The 20030-nt window shown below is 43.2% G+C and overlaps 1 protein-coding gene across 1 annotated transcript; it reads right to left on the bottom strand.

Moving 5' to 3' along the window:
• Nucleotides 1-2845: 2845 nt before the first annotated feature.
• LOC110090294 (keratin, type II cytoskeletal 5) lies at nt 2846-19560 on the bottom strand. The gene is made up of 8 exons (XM_078384609.1): nt 18877-19560; nt 15299-15519; nt 8418-8478; nt 6904-6999; nt 6064-6228; nt 5164-5289; nt 4323-4543; nt 2846-2917 (listed from the first exon to the last, which is right to left on the bottom strand). Exons 1-8 carry the CDS (start codon nt 19510-19512, stop codon nt 2875-2877), a joined length of 1569 nt encoding a protein of 522 aa, XP_078240735.1. The 5' UTR covers nt 19513-19560; the 3' UTR covers nt 2846-2874.
• Between the last annotated feature and the right edge of the window lie 470 nt (nt 19561-20030).

The following is a 20030-nucleotide window of genomic DNA, read 5'->3' as shown; positions in this document are numbered from 1 at the left end:
TCTTGTCATTTTAGTTCAAAATGAAGCTTCAGGAGAAAAAAAATCTGACTAAATCCATATCTAGAATATTCCTTTTTGGAGGGAATAGTGACAGACAAGATTTGCAGTGGTACCAGCAGAAGTATATGTGCATTTCTTTTTCCTTTTATATATATCGTTGTTGGGGATTCTTTAGGCTTTAGCTTCTGATGCTCTTTTGGGTGGTGGTGGTGGAGGTTTTGGAGATAATTTTCACACCGGAGCTAGCACCTGCCCCAGTGCCTTTTCCACTGCCAGAACTGAAACTTCCTCCTCCAAAACTTAACCCACTACCTCCACCGCCACCACCATAACCAAAACTAAGTCCAGATCCAAGGCCACCTCCTCCTCCAAGGCTCAGCCCACTTCCAAGGCCAAAACCACCACCACCACCTCCTCCTCCTCCAAGACCGAAGCCGAGACCGCCAAGTCCTCCTCCAAGACCAAGGCCAAGTCCTCCTCCTCCTCCTCCTCCTCCTCCTCCAAGACCAAGACCACCAAGTCCTCCTCCACCACCACCTCCACCACCACCACCGGAGGTGACCACAGCTGTAAAGAAAGAACAAGGAGTTAATTAGGTGCCCTGTAATATAATCATCGCTCCATAGCAGACCAAGACAGAGAAAACACTCAGAACAGGTTTAGTTCAATGCGGCTATTTTAGCTCACAGATCTCTTGTATTGAGCTACATCACCTGGACTTCAAGGGATGGGCAAAAAAAAAAAAGGGCAGGAAGCTGGTTTGAATGACAGATCCTACATGGGGCTTTTGTGTGACTTGTGAGGGTAGACGAATGAGCCTAAATCTAAGTGAGGGTCCCGACTAGAGAAGCAAAGGGGTTTACAGAAATTTTGACTTAGCATTCTGCAACTGATTCAACAGGTCTACTCTAGTGGAACTATCAATTGTATTAAAGCTGGAGACTAATTTGTCAGAAACTTCTGAGAGTCATCAGAGCAGGAAGGTGGAAGGCAATAAAATAAAATAAAATTAAAAGCTCAACTCTACTTAAAACAGGGGTGGGCAGCATACAGGAGTGGGTCTCCAACACCCCTGGAATGCTTTAATACCCACGGGCCCCCGTCCAGTATTCCCAAAATTATTTTTCTATGTGTCTACAGGTGTCTTCTAGCAGTACTGAGGCAATCATGCCAGGTTCTCAGGTGGTCTCAACACCTCTCACCCCTTACACTTCCCTGATTTTATTTAATTTTTATTAGGCCTCTAGAGGCTGTGAGAGGACTATTCCAGCAAACTCCACCCTGTTCTTGCAGGGAAAAAACTGGAGGTATGGCTTGCAGGACTATGTGTGGCCTTCAGAGGTCCAGAGGATAGTTTTTGCCCCCTACTCGGACTTTTGGAGATCACCCACTCCTATCAAAAAAGGAAGAGGAGGGCTTGTTGGTTGCTGAAAGCAACAGCTCACTCTCTGCGTGAGAGTCTGGTGGATGGTGGTAGAAATTCAGACGGAAGCCATAGCCTTTGGCCTTCCATTTTGAAGTGTTGGGAAAGGAGGTGGAATCTCGTGAACAACAAGGAGAATACCAACAGAAGAAAACCTTGCTGCCCCCTTCAAAACCACCCCATCCAGTCTCAGGCAGTCTGGGGAAGAATGACTCTCTTCTGTCAGAGTTCCCCCACTTCTCACATAGCACAGCTGCCTTCCCATGGCGGGTGTGGGAATCTCCTTGGAAAAAAGGCACCTGCCTTTCCTTAGAAAAATCCCAGCTATGTGCTATTGTTCTCAACTGGTTGTGCCGGAAACTCTCCCCTGGAATGTACTAAGGATGCCATGCAAATTTGTTTAGGTGCCTAATTTGGATTCCATCTTTGCTCTAAGTTGTCCAAAGGAGTATTGGCTGAATGACACTGCCCCTTCCCGATCCCGTTTCCTTCTGGTTTTGAAGTGCAGGCTCACCTCACTCTCCTAGTGGTGTGTCCATGTGTGTGCATGTGCATGCGTGAGGGAGAGCATACAAAGTCATATTACTAGGAATCCCTTATACTTGTCAACTGCAATGCAAGCAATCCTGGTGCAACCTTCTTAAATAAAGCCAGTGCCCTCGTATTGCCAGAAAGAAAGAGACAGAGAGACAGGTGGGGCGAATGCGCCATGGGCCCTGTTCCTTACAACAGAGTGTTGATGCTTACAGCCTTGCATCTTAGCTCATCCACCCCTGAGTCTGGAAAAGTCCCCTCCTTGGACTTCAATTCCCAGAATCCCCAGCCAGCATGCCCATGTTGGCTGGAGGGATTGCAGAAGTTGTAATCCTAAAAAAGTAACATTTATAAGGTCTGATCAAGTTACTTCACCTCTTCCTAAGACATATGGGTTGAAATCCAGTAGTACATTGCAACTAGAGTCGGTCCATTGAATCAGAGGAGATTTGTTGTGCTAGCTCCTCTAGAACATCTATTGATTCAAATGGGTCTACTCTAGTTGTGCCTTACTACTGGATTTCAGCTATTGTGCATTCTAGCACCAAATTTGGTCATGACTAAATGGTTCTGCCTCACATAGTCACATCTTATACTCTGTTGTTAATCAGATTGCTGAAAACAACAACAACAACAACAACAACAACAACAACAACAACAACAACAACAACAACAACAACAACAACAATAATAATAATAATAATAATAATAATAATAATAATAATAATAATAATAATAATAATAATAATAATAATAATAATAATAATAATAATAATAATAATAATAATAATAATAATAATAATAATAAAAGCAATCTTATACTGTCTTTCCTGGGAGTAAAGCCCCACTGAACTCAGCAGCACTTACTTCAGAGAAATCACATATACGTAAGTTTGCCCTGTAAAAAAACTGATAAGTTACTTACAGATGCTCACAGGGTTGACTCCCTCTCCATAGAGCCTGTTGAAAAAAAGAATTTAAAGTCAAGTGTCAAGAAGTCTATTGATCAATGTGAATGTGGTACATCATTGGCTGTATGAGTTGAGGAGGATGGGAGTTCTAGTTCAAATCTGGATTGCACTGAGAGTGTGAATATATGGTCAAATAGCTCAGTTGTTTAGGCAACAGGTTACAGAGCCAGAGCTTGGGTGCCATGATTATAAGATGGGATATTCAGTGTCAATCCTATCAAACATAGTAAACTTCAGATCATGTGGGAAGGCCCTTTGGTTGTGGAGCAAAAGCTTAGTGCTATTAATTACTTAATTGACAGGGCTGAAAGTGGACCAGTTAATCTTGCCAGTAGTAAAACCACATCTGGCCAGATCTGAGATAATTCCTACATGTGTAGTTTGAAAGTACACATGGGAAGGGGGAAGCACTGATCCTTGTTATGGACTCATTCTGGAATGTGAATTGTGATGTATTTTGCAAAATGACTGTTCAGACTTTTGATGTTTTCTACTCTTTAGCTGTGAAGTACCTTTCCATGTTATTTTTTTATAGAAAAGTTTCTGAGAAATGTAGTCTGAACCTTTACATGAGAAAGCGGCTTCACAGCAAGCCATAAAAGGATCAGCAGAGGCGGGACCAGAAGATGGAAGGAAAGAAGAGGGACTATGGGCTGGAATGTAACTCACATCACATGCAGTATGAATGATATACTCTCAAATTGATTCACAGCCCCTGTTTGAGCACTGATTGCAATTTCAAATGTAATACAAGCTGCAAATCAAATTGCTGCAAAGCTGAATGATCAGACTGATTCCAATATAGCCGCACCCTTAGTTGCAGAAGGCCATACACGACCAGATTCAACAGGATGTAAGCATGACCAAATATGCTTATGACTATAGATGTCATTCTTGAAAAAGGCATTCAATTCCTTGCTAATCAATTTAACATCAGATTATGTAGTTTTACTGAGGGGGCATTTGTTGGTCTAGTTGTGGAGTCATAGGCTTTACGTCCTCCAGATGGTATGAAGCCTTCAGATAGGCAGTGGTGGGCAGCCTCCTGTGGTGGGAAGCTTCCCAGCCCACCAGGGGCCAATTCCTGCTCTGAAGGTTGATGATCCAAAAGGAGCAATTCACTTTCAAAACATTTTAAAGCTCCGTTCACATCTTGCTTTAAGGTAGATAGTGGCCTATTTGGCTGCCCACACACCACTGAAAATTCAGATGCATTTGAGTTTCCAAATGAAACTTCAGATGAAATTCAGTGGCATGGCAGCAAACGTGATGTCTGTGGAGCCACAAAAATGGGCAGGTGGACCACATGTGGCCTGTGTCTTGTCACCCTTAACACCCAGGTTTTGTGAGTGTCAAACTTATAATCATGGCTTGCTTGGCTCTATGATGCTCACCGGCTCTCTTCTCCTTCCAGTAGCTTCCTATAGGTGGCAATCTCAATATCCAGGGCCAGTTTGACGTTCATCAGCTCCTGGTATTCCCGTAAGAGGCGGGTCATTTCTTCCTTGGCTTTTTGTAGAGCCTCCTCCAACTCCAGGAGCTTGGCCCGGGCATCTTTGAGAGCCAACTCACCCCGTTCTTCTGAATCCGCAATGGCAGTTTGCAGGTTGGCACACTATAGGAGAGAGAGTGCAATTAGATCCCATGCTTCCTTCCATCAGTCATTCATATTTCTACTGTCATTATTACTGTTGTTGTCTCTACCGTGTGTTTATTTACTTTTTTACTAGATATATTTAGGAGGCATTGAGCTCGATGGGATTTTCTACACCTGCATGCATAGGATTTCGCATTTTGGCCTACAGCTTGTTTTCTTTTCTTTCTTCTCCCCTTTCCCCTGTCCCCCCCCCCCCACACACACATTTGATCTAATCCAATGGTTTGCCAATCTCCTGCTTCCTGGGTACCTTTTTGCCCATCACCTTGTTTGCTGGCTGCTAAATTCTTGTTCATCCCCAAAGACTGTGGGAAACATTCCTACACCGTTTTTGCAGGTTCCTGGTACTGCTTGTTGGACTGCCCTATCATTTAAGATTGTACACCAAACTGAGATTGCCAACCAAAAGCAGGAACGACAAGTCCTCATCACCCACTGCCCATCAATCAAGGCATGTCACTGGTGGCAAATGCAGGTGTTTTTTCCCAGATGAACCCTAACTAATGGATACTCTTTAAATTAAGGTGTGGTTGCACTATGTTAAGAAATAACACAGTGTCAGCAATAGATTTTCTTACCTGGTTCCTGGCATTTTCTATCTCTGACCGTATCCTCTGAATCATCCGATTGAGCTCTGATATCTCTCCTTTAGTATTACGCAAGTCGTCGCCATGCTTCCCTGCAGTAGCTTGGAGTTCCTCAAACTACAAAAATAAACAGGGAGAGGACAGATGAAGGATTCATTTTGCCAGGAGCCTCTGCTAGATTGTGATCTTCAAAAGTTCAATGGGTCTTTGCATTTAACACATATGTATTTATATAATTCTCTGGCATGTGTACCTCTGTAGTCATCATTACTAGAATCACAGTTGGTGAGGACAATGAGTTCAACTCTTTCCACCCTGACTGTAGCTCCTGCATAAAAAGCTCTATAGCGAAGCTGCTATTTGCACTGGGAGGGAATCCTCCACAGGCATGAATCATTTTTCCTTCCCATCTAGTGTAGCCCTTGTTTAAGAGAAGTGTAATGGATGTTTTTAGAGAAGAAATCTTTCATTCTCTTGCTGTCCCTCTTTTACTTCCCACCATCTCACATACAAAGAAATGGCAAACTTTCAAAAGTTGAATCCAATGACTTGTATTTTAAAGAAGACTTAAATCTGAGGTTTTGACAGGATCCACAAGGTTACATGTGGTGTTTCGTGGAAAGGATGCTCCCTTTCCACCTCAGCCCTTGAAGCCCTGCACAAGTTGCTCCTGAAAGCTTGGGGGGCATCTTTCAGAGAGGCTGTTTTGTATTAAAATGTTATTTGTCAATTTTTTTCTGAACTTGGCTCTCCCCCCATTACCTCTTTTTTTTCCTCTAATGATGAGACTGCATACAGTACCTCCCACTCCAGAAGGGTAAGAAAAGAAAAGAAAAAGGATTTATGTTCTTATTTTCCACGCCACCGTGGCTGGTGGAACAAATGACTCACCTTCGTTTGGTACCATGTCTCGGCTTCAGCTCGGCTCCTGTTGGCAATGTCCTCATACTGCGCCTTCACCTCAGAGACAAGACTGTTCAGATCCAAGTCTCGGTTATTATCCATGGAGAGGATGACAGCCGTGTCAGACATTTGTGCCTGCAGCTGAGCCAATTCCTGAGACAGATGCAAACACAAACAAAAACAAGCCCAGATAGAATAATATTTCAGATTTACCCTCAGTTTGGGGATGTGGATGTGGTGTGAGGGCAGGACCAGACTTTTAGGGTCTATAACCATGCCAAGGTTTGTAAAATGTTTAGCTTCATAGAGAGCTGTATGACATAGGATGAGTATTCTGACATATTAAAAATTCAGAATTAGCACAGAACCAGTAGGGTTGGGGTTTTTCTTCAATTGTTTTTGAGTTTGAAATGTCAGGTGAAAACTTAGCATTTAAGTCTTGCTAGGGTGATGTTGTGAAGCATCCCGTTCCAAAGCTGATGATCCCCAAACTTACACATCAAGTCTCAATGGGGGAAAAGAGAAATGAACTAGTGCCTATCTAGTTTCTTTGCTATAGGTCTTCTAAGAATTGGTCTCAGTAAAAAAAGGTTAGATCCTGCAATGTCGGGATGAGAATGGCAGGCCTGAAAACATTTGGCCTTCAAAAATATACTGCAATGTGGGATAAGATTAAAAAGATGGAAGCCATAATTCAAGTGTCTTAGCTCTCAACTGGAATCCTGTAATTATTCTGCCATAGCATTCCAGATCTTGGTTTGTGTTCTAAGCCTGCCCAGGATTGAAACTGTGTTTAATTTCCTCCGAACTGTTAAGAAGACTGAATACCGCTTCATAGAGAGCCCTCAGGAAGTTGAGCTCATCCATCAGGGAATCAACTTTGGCTTCCAGCTCCACCTTGTTCATGTAGGCTGCATCCACATCCTAAAACAAAAGAAAGAAACAGATACCTACAGATTTGATTGGGTGAAAGCTATTGCTCTGAAACTCATTGAAGACCACCATGAGGCAAGCAACATATTCAAGACAAACACGAATGTTTTTAACATAATTTGTTGTTGTTTGGGGGCATCTTTAATTTTAAAAGAGCAATTTAATTAGCAAAAGAAGAACAGGCACTAATATATGGAAGCAAAAAAGACAGGTCTATGTGACTGGCCCATTTTAACCCTTGATGTCTCTAGTCACAGATAGGTTTCCGAGAGCAGTAAGTAGGAAGCGAGTGGACCACTGCTTCAAGAATTACCCAAGAAAATAGCTTGAGAATGAGTTCAATTGCTACTGACACCAGTTCCTCCATGCCTCTTAGGTTAACAAATGGGAGATTTCACCAACTGAGTTCTAGTTGCTAACCACTTGGTCACTCAGAAGAATCTATACACATGTGGTCTGAAGGCACTGGAGAAGAAAGGACTACGCTCTCCACCTCCCTGAATGATATGACTGCAAATGTGCGCTTCAAAACGGACACAGGTTTTGAGTGCAGGTTGTTATTACAGAGCAAATTCAGACAAAAAGTTTACCACATGATTGTGTTGTCTCATTTACTAAATGAGGGCAGGGTCAGATACCACTGTCCTCCCTTAATAACACTAACTTGTTTATATTTTTCCATGATAAATGTAACTTTTTCCATCATTACCCTCACAATATCCATTAGTGATAACCTTCACTTGCCTTCCCCCCCCCAACTGCAAAAAAATTGCTAAGGAGAAGAAAGGGATGGTCTGTAGTAATTTCACTCAAACATTTCAGGGACCACACCCTGGTCTCAAGCCATCTTTGCATGAGGTGAGTGTGAGGAGACCTCCAGCTGGATACATTCTTTGTTGGAGCATGAAACACACCACAAGAAGTCTCAGTAAGTTAGTCGACATCCATATGGATCTCAAAAATCTCCCAGAATCTTTCAGAAGACAATCTTGGGTCAATCCTAATTAACATATTGTAGTTGTTGTTTAGTCGTTAAGTCATGTCCGACTCTTCATGACCCCATGGACCAGAGCACGCCAGGCCCTCCTGTCTTTCACTGCCTCCCGGAGTTGGGTCAAATTCATATTAGTCGCTTCAATGACATTGTCCAACCATCTCATCCTCTGTCGTCCCCTTCTTCTGTTGCCCTCACATTTTCCCAACATCAGGATCTTTTCCAGGGAGTCTTCTCATGAGATGGCCAAAGTATTGGAGCCTCAGCTTCAGAATCCATCCTTCCAGTGAGCACTCAGGGTTGATTTCCTTCAAAATGGATAGATTTGTTCCCTTTGCAGTCCAGGGGATTCTCAAGAGTCTCCTCCAGCACCACAACACACTAGGCTTGCAATGTTGGGAACCTGCCAACTCACCTTTTTAAGCATAACAAACTCATTCTCAGCTGATGTACGTCGGTTGATCTCTTCTTCATATCTGTTGGAACAAGAATCAAACATTAATGACTTTTCATCTCATTTCAGTTTTAACTCTTATATTTTTAGTATACCTTGAGGCCTAATTCACATCTACACCCATCAAACATTTTTCCATTATCATGTGTTCCTGGTGTGCAGGTACAATAATGCTGATTGCAGTCTTCATTCCTGCTGCGTTGAACGTCACTCATCCTGTAGCTGGGCAGAAATATATCCCCATATTCTTCAAATATTCGTAGCATTGTCATTGGGACCTCCATTGCTCTCTTTTCAATGGTCCATCACTGCCCTCTCTTTCATGTTTTAAGAATCCATTTGGGGTAATACCCAGCTCGGGAACACTCTCAGGCAGTTTTTCAGGCAGTTAAATTTGTTAAGTTTCAAGCCACTTCTGAGTATTCTCTACCTGGGAAACCCTGAAATGGCTCATCATAAGTCAGAATTGACTTGCTGGCACATGCCGTTTTATGCTTTTTCTGCAGCTTTGTTATTTATGAATGCCTTTTCTTTTGGTGCTATATTGTTCTTTATTTTTGTTTATAACCAGTGCATGCCAATTTTCTTTAATAATAATAAAGTTAATAATAGTAAGGCTAGGCAATCCAAAAGAAATAAAATTTGAATAAGTAAGATTTTTGAGTAAACACACACATTCCTGTCAGTTTTGCTGATTTGGGTTGGAACAGCACAGAAAGCTGAGGGACCACATTAGATTTCAAAGAACAGGTTGTGGCCTGGTCTCCCAGCTCCCCCAGTGACTCAAGGGGATACACTCAGAGGCCTTCTTATCTTACTGCATTGAATATATTTTGATGTTACGTTTTTTAAATATGGTATTTGTTTGATCCTTTTTAGTATTTGTGTACTCTGTGCTGCTAGCTTAAATACTATCTTTTAATTGTTTTAAGCCACCTTGGGTCCTTTTTAAGGAGAAAGACAGATTAAAAATAAGTTAAATAATAAATTAGCTGCAGCAAGGTCACAAAAAGCAGTAACTTGCCTACAAAGCAAATTTCTCCTCCAGATGACTCAAAACAAGTGGGGTAAGACACAAGCTCCTGAAGAAGTCAATAAAATCAAGTCACGTCAGACAATTTGTCCTGGAGGGAAACTGTCACATTAATTCCACCTCCTATTGATAGATCTTGTTGCCTCACTGTGGTGCGGTCCAAGATAACAGATGTTATTCGTTTTAACACACTATTATTCACTTTGCATATACGTTCCTGGCAACTAGTTGCTCAATTTCAACTACTGTACTGTATTTGCTTCATTGTATTACGTGATTAATGAGAAATGTTTAAGACTAACCCTTTCATTTAATATTGTAAGTTGCTATACATGCCTCAGCTAGTAGAGTTTGAGGTACCATGGGCAATCGTAGATAATCCAAGCACCTATATCTTGATTTCCAGTCCTGCTTAGCCTCAGAGTGGTTTTCAGTTAGCAGAAACCAACACTATAATGAACATACTACTACTACTGCTTTGTTGTTTAGTTGTTCAGTCATGTCTGACTCTTCATGACCCCAATGGACCAGAGCACGCCAGGCCCTCTTGTCTTCCACTGCCTCCCAGAGTTGGGTCAAACTCATGTTGGTAGCTTTGATGACACTGTCCAACCATCTTGTCGTCCTCTGTCGTCCCCTTCTCCTCTTGCCTTCACTCTTTCCCAACATCAGGGTACATTTCCAGGGAGTCTTCTCTTCTCATCAGATGGCCAAAGTATTGGAGCCTCAGCTTCAGGATCTGTCCTTCCAGTGAGCACTCGGGGTTGATTTCCTTCAGAACGGATAGGTTTGATCTCTTTGCAGTCCAGGGGACTCTCAAGAGCCTCCTCCAGCACCACAATTCAAAAGCATCAATTCTTCAGCAGTCAGCCTTCTTTATGGTCCAGCTCTCACTTCCATACATTGCTACTGGACAAACCATAGCTTTGACTATGCGGACCTTTGTCTGCAAGCTGATGTCTCTGCTTTTTAAGATGCTGTCTATGTTTGTCATCGCTTTCCTCCCAAGAAGCAGGTGTCTTTTAATTTCGTGGCTGCTGTCTCCATCTGCAGTGATCATGAAACCCAAAAAAGTAAAATCTGTCACTGCCTCCATATCTTCCCCTTCTATTTGCCAGGAGGTGATGGGACCAGTGACCATGATCTTAGTTTTTTTTTTTTTTTTATGTTGAGCTTCCGACCATTTTTTGTGCTCTCCTCTTTTACCCTTTAATTCCTTCTCACTTTCTGCCATCAGAGTGGTATCATCTGCATATCTGAGGTTGTTGATATTTCTTCCGGCAACAAAAAAAACAAACAACAATTTGCTTTTGACATGCTGTCAAGTCACTTTTCATTTGTATTGATCCTTTCCAGAGTTTCCTAGATAGAGAATACTCACAAGTGTTTTATCATTCCCTTCTTCTGTGACCTCCCTGGGACTTTGCAGTTTGCTCAAGGTCACACAGGCTGGCTCTTTTCCCAGGAGGCACAATGGGGAATCAACCTCCCAACCTTTGGCTCCACAGCCAGATATCTAAACCACTGATCCATCCAGCTAATGAATATGTAGATGAGTGGACAAGACCCACTCAACCAGGTCCTCATGCTACAGTCAGATAGGTGTCAACATCCAGGATGAAATCTTGAATGGCTGTTGGTTTATCATGTGCCAAATTACTGTACACCAATGTAGACTGGACACTGTAAAGACTGAATGGCATAGGGTCTTCTCCTTGGAAGAAAGTGGTATTGGAGATATTGATATCCCATGTTGCCACCACGACCACTAACTATCCTAAAATATATGGGGACACACAAAATGTCTTCATAGACCATTATAAGCACATAAGGACTGGTCTGATTGGGAATTCTTATATAAAAAAAGAAGCAGCAGCAAAGGAAGGAGTCAACCTGGTGCAGTAGGATTAGAACACTGCATGGTAAGCCAAGGGTTACCTCCCCCCCCCCATTTAGTACCAGTTTATAGGAATTAGATTATAGGAATAATAAGGATTAAAAATAATAATGTTAATTAATTAAAATAAAAGAAATGTATGTAAATAAATTTATGAATAAATAAAGAAATAAAGAAATAAAATAAAATCACAGAGTGTATGAGTGAGGAGGAGAACTTGGGGAGGGAAATATTGGATTGAATAAGAGGCTGAGCATGCAGTAGGGCTGGCATTGGCTCCCAGGACTCGTAAGAGGTATACAGCTATGAGTACTCAGTTTTGAGACTTCAGGTCTAGTATGGGTCTAGAGCCTACATGGCCAGCCCCAGTAGAACATTTGCAGCAATTTGCAATCTACCTGCATAGGAAGAGCTTATTGCCTAGCTCAATACAAAGTAAGATGTTGGCTTTGGCATATTATGCTAAAGTCCAAGGATACCCTTACTTCACAGGAGATTATCGTATTAAGAAAATGATTGAGGGATGGAATAAGGAAAGGGCCAGGGTTCCAGACAATAGATCTCCATTCACCCCTGAGATTATGGTCTGGGGGGGGGACAATGTGCTGGGGACACCTCTGGACTAAAAGCCACCAAGAGATAGGAGGCTAGAGGCCCAGGGGTGGTCAAACCATGACTGGCCGGGGACGTGTGGTCATAGGGGCTGTGCTACCTCGGTGCTGGACACTCGCCTATTGTCAAGAAGGGGTCCTGTGAGACCTTTCCTTCCAGATCATTCCGCACTGCCACAGGCCCCATTTGCTTATTGGAAGGGCCTGAGAATTGAAAAGGATATGGATAATAAAGTGTGGCCCTGTTTTCATACCATCCTTGCGTCTCGCCTCATTATTCTGGGGTAGGAGGGCAAAGTGTAGTTGTTGGGTCTACCAGACATTAAAATCCTTCGAAGCAGGATTCACTGTTTCTCTGAGGCCTAGCTTGGCTCACAGTACTCATGGAGGGGGGCAACGTCATGGTTCTCCCTTTCCTCCTCTCAAAGGTGGGGAGGACAACCAAAAAAACTAGAGGTTGTTGCAAAGAGAGACCATGTTGCAACAAGGGAGGTAGAGGAAGGCAGTGCCGCTGTGGCATATGAGAAGGGAGTGATGGGGACTTGGATTTTTTAGAACTACTATAAGCTTTCCCCCTAAATGTTTAGCTTTCATTTTTTCTAACAAAAATCTAGGCCTGTCTGTGGGGAAACAGATGGTTGGTGGGATGAGGTGTAGTAGTCTTTTCAATGGCCTTTATATCTCTTCCCAATTCAAGGTTCCAGGTAATAGATACAAAGGTATTGCTGAAAACTGAACTCTTGGTTGTATATATATAATATAATTTGCTTTTAAATTAAATTTCTCCATGGCTCAGATCACTCTTTTGGCAGCCCCTGTTTGAATACTTCTGAAGTTTAAGGGGACTGCTGCTCAAAGTGCAGCAAAATGGCTGCCCAGATAGAGACAATCTTAGCAATGTAAGCAAGGTGGCAGTAGGTGTGGGTAGATGCACTCTATCTGGCTACAATCTGAGAAAGCTCATGGAAGGACCGTTGAAAGTGGCAGCCTGCCTTTTAATAGGAGGCTATGTGGCAAGCCGGTGACTCAACGAGACTATCCTGGGATTTCCCCATTTTGATTTCTCTCACCTCCTCCCAAGAACTGTTTTGCAGTGTCACCTAGACAACCACTTGACTGGTTCTCATTGCAAACCATTGCATTGGAACTGCACAGTGGAGAGGTTGTCATGGTAGGAAATAAACACTACGGATGGCCCTACCATTAGGTAGAATGGGGGGGGGGTGGCTGCCTCAGATGGTAGGAGGTAGCAATGGCAGCCTCCTGGCTGCACATATCTCAGTCCTCAGCACACATATCTCAGTCCTCAGCAGAAGGGACCACATAAATGCTGTGGTCCCTTCTGCTGAGGACTGAGATATGTGTGCCAGACAGATCTTCCTGCATCCCATAAACCTGCTTGCTACCCTCAGATGTGTGACAGAAGACTGTTGCATTGCCAAAGCTGAAGGAAAATTTAGTGTCTGTTAAATCAAATTCTGTACATGGACCGGGGAGGCGTTGCTATCTTCCCCTTTACCTCAGCCTGTAAAATAATTTGCATGGCCTTGGCCTACAAACTGGACTAGCACTTTGTTTTAGCAGATGAAATGCCTTATAAAATGGATACCATTAATTATTTCCATTTAGATAAAAGATGGTCATTTACAAAGTCCCATGTTTACTTTTTAATTTTATTATCAGAGGGATGTTTTGCATTAAAATCTTCCTAATCATTTTTGACTGTACAGTCATTAAGAGAATAAGTTCATTTGAACCAGGTTTTGATGCAACATGTCCAGATTGTGAGTCACCATTGACTCACATTTAAAGGATGCAGCCTGAACATTTCTTGTAGGATTCACAAAACTGGTTCAACATGTCAAAAATTGCTAGAAAAGCAATTATTTTTTTAATTTCACCACAGCAAAAATGAGTGGTTGAATGATTCAGAATTGAGTCAGAAACCAATTTCCACTGCTCCCCAGTATTATATTAAATTAATAATAATTGTGTCTTTAAAGTATTTTACCAGCATACTTGGGTATTATGTCAATGTGGCATTCAGGTTTATTGTTTCTCATCGCGTCCATGCAGGCGGGGCAGGACTGGGAAAAGATTTTAATTTCATAGCTCAGAGATACTCAAGAAATGTCTTGGTAACACAACTTGTTTTGAACAACTCTGCACTCCCAACCAGCAGAAACATTCTATTTATTTTTTCCTGTAAGTTAGATATCACTCCAGCAACAAATAGAAAAACAGGAATTATTTAATTTCTACTGAGAGTTAATCAAATGTTGTCTAGGTGTCCTCAATGTATGAAAAACTGTGCAATGTAAGCAAAAAAAGATGCAAAAAAACCCCTCACATCTTTTTTGCCACAATAGTTGTATATATAGGGTTCCACTGTGTACAGGTATTTGACAAATAGAATATATGAGCCCATTCAATCGCCCACATTGGTAAACAGATGTCCCAATTATACCAGCTGGAACATTTTAAAATCAGCATTAACACACTCATTCTATTACTTTCTTTACTAACCTTTATCCTGAGATAACACAGGCTGAAACTAGAAATGAAGGAGAAATGTGTATTCTCTACCATTAACATATTTTACTGTGATTATGGTTGCTCCGCTGGTATGTGCAGCATCAACAGAACGGAGCTTCTATGCCCCTTCCCCCCCCCCCCCCCCCCGATGAGGCAAGACATGAATCCCTCCAGCTATCTATCATCCCAGAGGCTGGGCTAGGGAGCACAGTATATAGCTGCATTTGTCCTCCTCATACCAGATTCCACACTACCACAGCCCCCCCCCCCCCCCGTTGGGAAGCAACAAGAGTTAACGTTACCTGTTCAATAAAGTGTGGCCCTAATTAATTCCAGCACCTGTGTCTTGCTTCTTTATTCTGGGGTAGGAGGGTGCAATGGAGTTTCCTCAAAAATGCATGTCTTGGCAATCACAACTTGCAATTAAGCCTACATTTGCCTTCCAAGGACCCATACGATCAAAGTACATAAAACACATGATACAGAGGTAAGGAAAAGCACATGCTATGATGAATGAGCATTTTCCTCAGTTGTGAGAGGCCCACTTCTCAGTGCATGCTAAACGTATCGTCCAAAGTGTTTCCAATCCTTGGGTAACCCAAGTGTTCTTGGACTGTAACTCCTAGAAATCCTGGCCAGCACAGCAAGTGGTGAAGGCTCCTTGGAATTGCAGTCCAAGAACACCTGGATAACTGAAGGCTGGGAAACACTGATCTAGTGTGACCCAGATAGTATTCTGGATCCTTCCAGTGATACATTCACTTACTTGGTCTTAAAGTCTTCAACCAGATCCTGCATGCTTTTCAGCTCTCCATCTAGTCGCCCTTTCTCATTGATCAAGCCACTCAGCTGCTTCCTTAGGTTGTTGATATAGGCCTCAAAGAGAGGATCAAGGGTGCTTTTGTTTGCACCAGATTTCAAGCCTTGATCTTGCAAGAGGGTCCATTTGGTCTCCAGAACCTTGTTTTGTTGTTCCAAGAAACGGACCTGAATGCAGGAACACATGGAAATGCCTGTCACTGACACAGGCTAGACATCTATCCATCCAACACTGTGTTATATACACCAGGAGTGGGCAACTGTAGCTTCAGGATGTTTTTGAACATCAACCCATAATCCCTCACAGTTTGCTACAGTGGCTAAGACTGATGGCAACTGTAGGCCAAAAGAAGATCTGCAAAGCACAGAGATTTTTCCCCAGCCCTGAGAGCAGGTGTTCTTTAGCTACAGTTTCAATTTAGGTGGACATGAGCCTACTTCATTAGATGCACAAACTAAAACTTCTTAGGCTGTAACAGGTGACAAAACTTTTCGCTGCTCTTGCAACAATCAATACTCTTCTGCAAATTTTAACTAGAGACTGTGCAGAGTAGCCATGGATAGTGAATTAAAATTTTTAATGTTTGTGTGAATACTTCAGTGAGAGTTAGTAAAACACACACACACACAAAACAGTAAATATCTCTGTCATGGTTAAACTTATGTTGATTACTTCCAACTTATTGTCAGCATTCTTCCACTATATTGGCTTCCATTGTCCAGGTTTTAACATACTAGCACCGGCCACTTAATCATCATCATCATCATGGGCTATCAAGCCAATTCTGACTTAGGGTGACCCTTTTCTGGGTTTTCCATGTAGAGTCCTTGGAAGTGATTTGCCGATCCCTTGTTCTGGGGGTGCCCTAGGATTGCAGAGCTTGCCTAAGGCCATACAGACTGGCTCTACTCCCTGGAGGCCCAGCGGGGGAATCAAACTCCCCACCTCTGCTCCACAGCCAGAGACCTAAACCACTGAGCTCTCCAGCCAGCTACTGACCACTTAAGAGATTTTCATTTTGGAATCCAGACATATAGTAAATTATATATAAATTTTAATAGCTCATGGTAAATCACAGGGGGCATAAAATCATTAACTCCCCTACTCCCCTGCCTTCAAATTATTTTCAGCTTTGATGCAGGTGGGGCGAACCTTTTCCGTTCCAGAAGTTTTGGACTATAATTCTCAGGATCACCAGGCTGTACTGACAATGATAAAAGATTGTGTGTGTGTGTGTGGGGGGGAAGTCATGCTCCAAAACATTTGGGGTACCAAAGGTTTGCTGCCTCAGCTAGTAAAAAATAAAGTCATGCTCAGAAACCCAAAGCTTGCCCAGACCTAAACTGACAGTGTGATTCTTTCACCACGCCTACAAAATTGCAGTTCATGTCAGGTTCCAGAAAAATCTTACAAAGATTTGCTTATTCGTTTGATTAATTGATTCAGAGAGACCCTGCCTTCCTCCCAGCTTAATACCCATGGCTATTGTCTACAGCAGGGGTGTCCAACCTTTCACCTTCCCTGGGCCACATTAGAAGATGAAAATTTGGTTTGAGCCACACATAAATTTGGTTTGGGCCGCATGGTGGGGCAGCCCTAGCAGTCCTCCACAGCCCCGCTCCAAGCGCGCTTACCAGCAGCTGCGATCTCAGACATCAGAGGCTGCCAGCTTCGACTCCAGCGGCTTTATGGGGCCGGGAGGGGGTCCACCTATTGACGGGGACGGTGCAATGCAGTCACACATCCCCCCTTTCCCCTCCCCTCCCACTCCTTCCTTCCTTCTGTCTCTGCCCCCCACAGTTGTGATGTGCCCCGGCCGCATTCTGGCCACAAGCACCAGCAGTGTAACTTGAAACTTTGGAATTTCTTTTAAAATAAAAAATTGCACTGGGCCGCATTACGAGCCGACCTGGGCCGCATGCGGCCCACGGGCCGCAGGTTGGACAAGCCTGGTCTACAATGTAGACAATACAATGAAAAACAATACATTATAAATACTAGAATTCAGCTAAGTGATGATCAAATTAAAAAGTATGAATTAAAAGATTCCCACAAAAAAGACAGAAGTTGCCACGAAAAAAAAACTCTAGAAAAGTGTAGTGTAATTGTCAATCCGCCTGCTTTCACAGGAAGGTCGCTGTGCATTGATGGCAGGATAACAGGTGGCTGGCCAGCATCAGCCTCCCTCAACTGAGAGTTCCATAGTTTGGGAGCAGTTAGTGATCAGCTGCTTTCTGGTGTCTTCACCAAATGTGCTTCTGAACCTTGTGGGATTGAGAAAGTGCCACTCCCATGAATCTCAAAGCCTAGAGAGGCTTGAATGGTAGAAGAACATCTTTCAGATAATCTAGACCAGTCATTCCCAATCTTGGGTAGCTCAGGTGCTCTTGGACTGCATCTCCCAGAAACCTAGGCAGCATAGCTGGTGGTCAAGGCTTCTGGGAAGTGTAGTCCAAGAACACCTGGGTTACTCAAGGATGGGAACCACTAGTCTAGACTCAAGCTGCAGAAGGTTTTGTAGGTCATAATCCGTGCTTTGAATTGTTTCAAGGTTAGGTTAGAAAATGTTTTAGTAGAGAACTTCTATTCACTCTCAAGAACTGGCCCCGATCAAGTTGGCTACAACATTCTGGACCAGATGAAGCTCCAAATAATCTTCAAAGGTGTCCTGATGTAGAGTAAGTTAAAGTAATCCAAACTGGATCAAGCCAAAGAGGGTGTTCCTGTGGCTAAATCAGACCGTTGTAAGAACAAGGGCAGCTGATGTACAGTGGTTTAGATTCACAGCTCTCAAATTATCAGTTGCCCACTTCATGAACAGAAGCTGGTACAGGTCCTTATATCATTACAGATTGTCGGTACTGACTGGTTATCTTGGGATGTGGAGAGTGCTTGAAGACAGGAGGCATTCAAGAACAAACAGGACAGCCATCTGTCAGATCTGCTTTGATTTGGATTCCTGCATTGAGCAGGAGGCTGGATTTGATGGCCTTCCAACTCAATTATTCCATGATTCTATGATTTAAATGAGATTTATTTTCTATGATCTTCTAGCTGGAGATGCCAGAGATTGAAAGAGAGAATTCTAGAAGGCTGAACAAGTACCATGTACCAAGCTGTTGTCCTTCCTGTAAGCAGCAAAGACCTTTTGGAAGAAATATTGTGAAGAAAGGAGCAGGAATAAGAAATAATAAAGGCTAAAAGAGGCGATAGAGGCAGCTTCACAATCCAGAGATTTTAACACATTAGCCCTCCAAAGTCAAATGGTTTACAAAATCATCGTACAAAGCCAGTCAGTGAGAAGAAACAAAAGGAAGCTGCAGATGCTTTGCAGAGATTCTGTAACTATTAAAAATGTTTTTCCTATTCAATCAACTTCCATTTGTCTCAGGATATCTTCAGTACATGTCGCAGTGGACCTAAAGATTTTTCTTTGACTGTGACTTTATCCATTCATGCATTTATAAAGCACAATGTCGGTTTCTCCTCCCGTGTTCTCTTATAATGATTCAGTAAAATCTTACCTTGTCAATGAAAGAGGCAAATTTATTGTTGAGGGTCTTAATTTGCTCTTTCTCTTCTTTCCGCACCTCTTGGAGGGCAGGGTCGATTTCCAAGTTGAGTGGTGCCAACAGGCTTTGGTTAACAGTCACTTCTTGAATGGTGCCCACCCCAGGAACATTGCCACCATAGCCTAGGGAACTTCGGGCTGGCCCAAATCCCCCAGGGAAGCCATATCCAGCACCACCACTGCCCAAACCTAAGCCACCACCTCCAGCTCCTCCACCAAAACCAAATCCACCAATGGATGCACTACTGAAGCCAAATCCTCCTCCTCCACCGCCACCTCCACCACCACCACCACCACCTAGCGCACTGCGTAGGTTACCAGCTCGGGTGGCAGAAATTCGTTTATTGCCCCCAAGACCGTAAAGACTCTTGCTGCCAAAGCCACCTCCACCACCTCCCGCACCCAAACTGATCCTTCCAAAGCCACTGCTGCCGAGTCCACCGCCAGCGGCGCGGGCAACAGAAAGTGAACTGAACCCAGATCTTTGGCTGCTCGGGAGAATGGCCGAGGCAGTGCTGAAGCCTTTGCCACTGCCAAAACCGCCACCTCCTCCACCCACACCCCTGATGCTGTAGGACTGCCGGTTCATGTCGGTGGATGGGCTCTGGGAGGAAAGACCAGAGAGGAGGAAGCCAACAGAACGGGCTCTGGCAGGAGAGCACCTGGACCTGAAGCTTTTATCCTTCTGGGGACCTGGGCTTGGCTGCTTTCAGAATCAGGCGATCAATTGGGTGCATTCAAGGTTTTGACACACCTGGAAGGCAGGTGTCTACTGGGACTTGTTAAACACTAATTGAACATAACAGACACCTATGGAGTGACAGGTTGTTTGCATGACCCGAGGCCTTTCGTGCCTTAAAACCTGGTTGGTTGCTGAAGGATTCGTCGTCTAAACAGAAATGCTCAGATATTTAAGGACGTTTCTGCTTTCCCTTGCAGGAAGGGAAAGAAGCAAAATCTGAGTTGTGTCATGCATTCAAACAGCATTCCCTTATTTAAAAAACAGAAAGAAAATGGCCAGCTTTTGGCATTACTGTTGATTTTATAGGCATTGGTGATTTGTTAATATCTTATCTGACAAATTCTAGCTCATTTAGTAAATGATAT

Source organism: Pogona vitticeps, chromosome 2 (genome assembly GCF_051106095.1).
Source record: "Pogona vitticeps strain Pit_001003342236 chromosome 2, PviZW2.1, whole genome shotgun sequence".
Taxonomy (NCBI): Eukaryota; Metazoa; Chordata; class Lepidosauria; order Squamata; family Agamidae; genus Pogona; species Pogona vitticeps.
The sequence above is the reverse complement of the archived record's forward strand: the minus strand, read 5'-3'. Positions and strand labels throughout refer to the sequence as shown.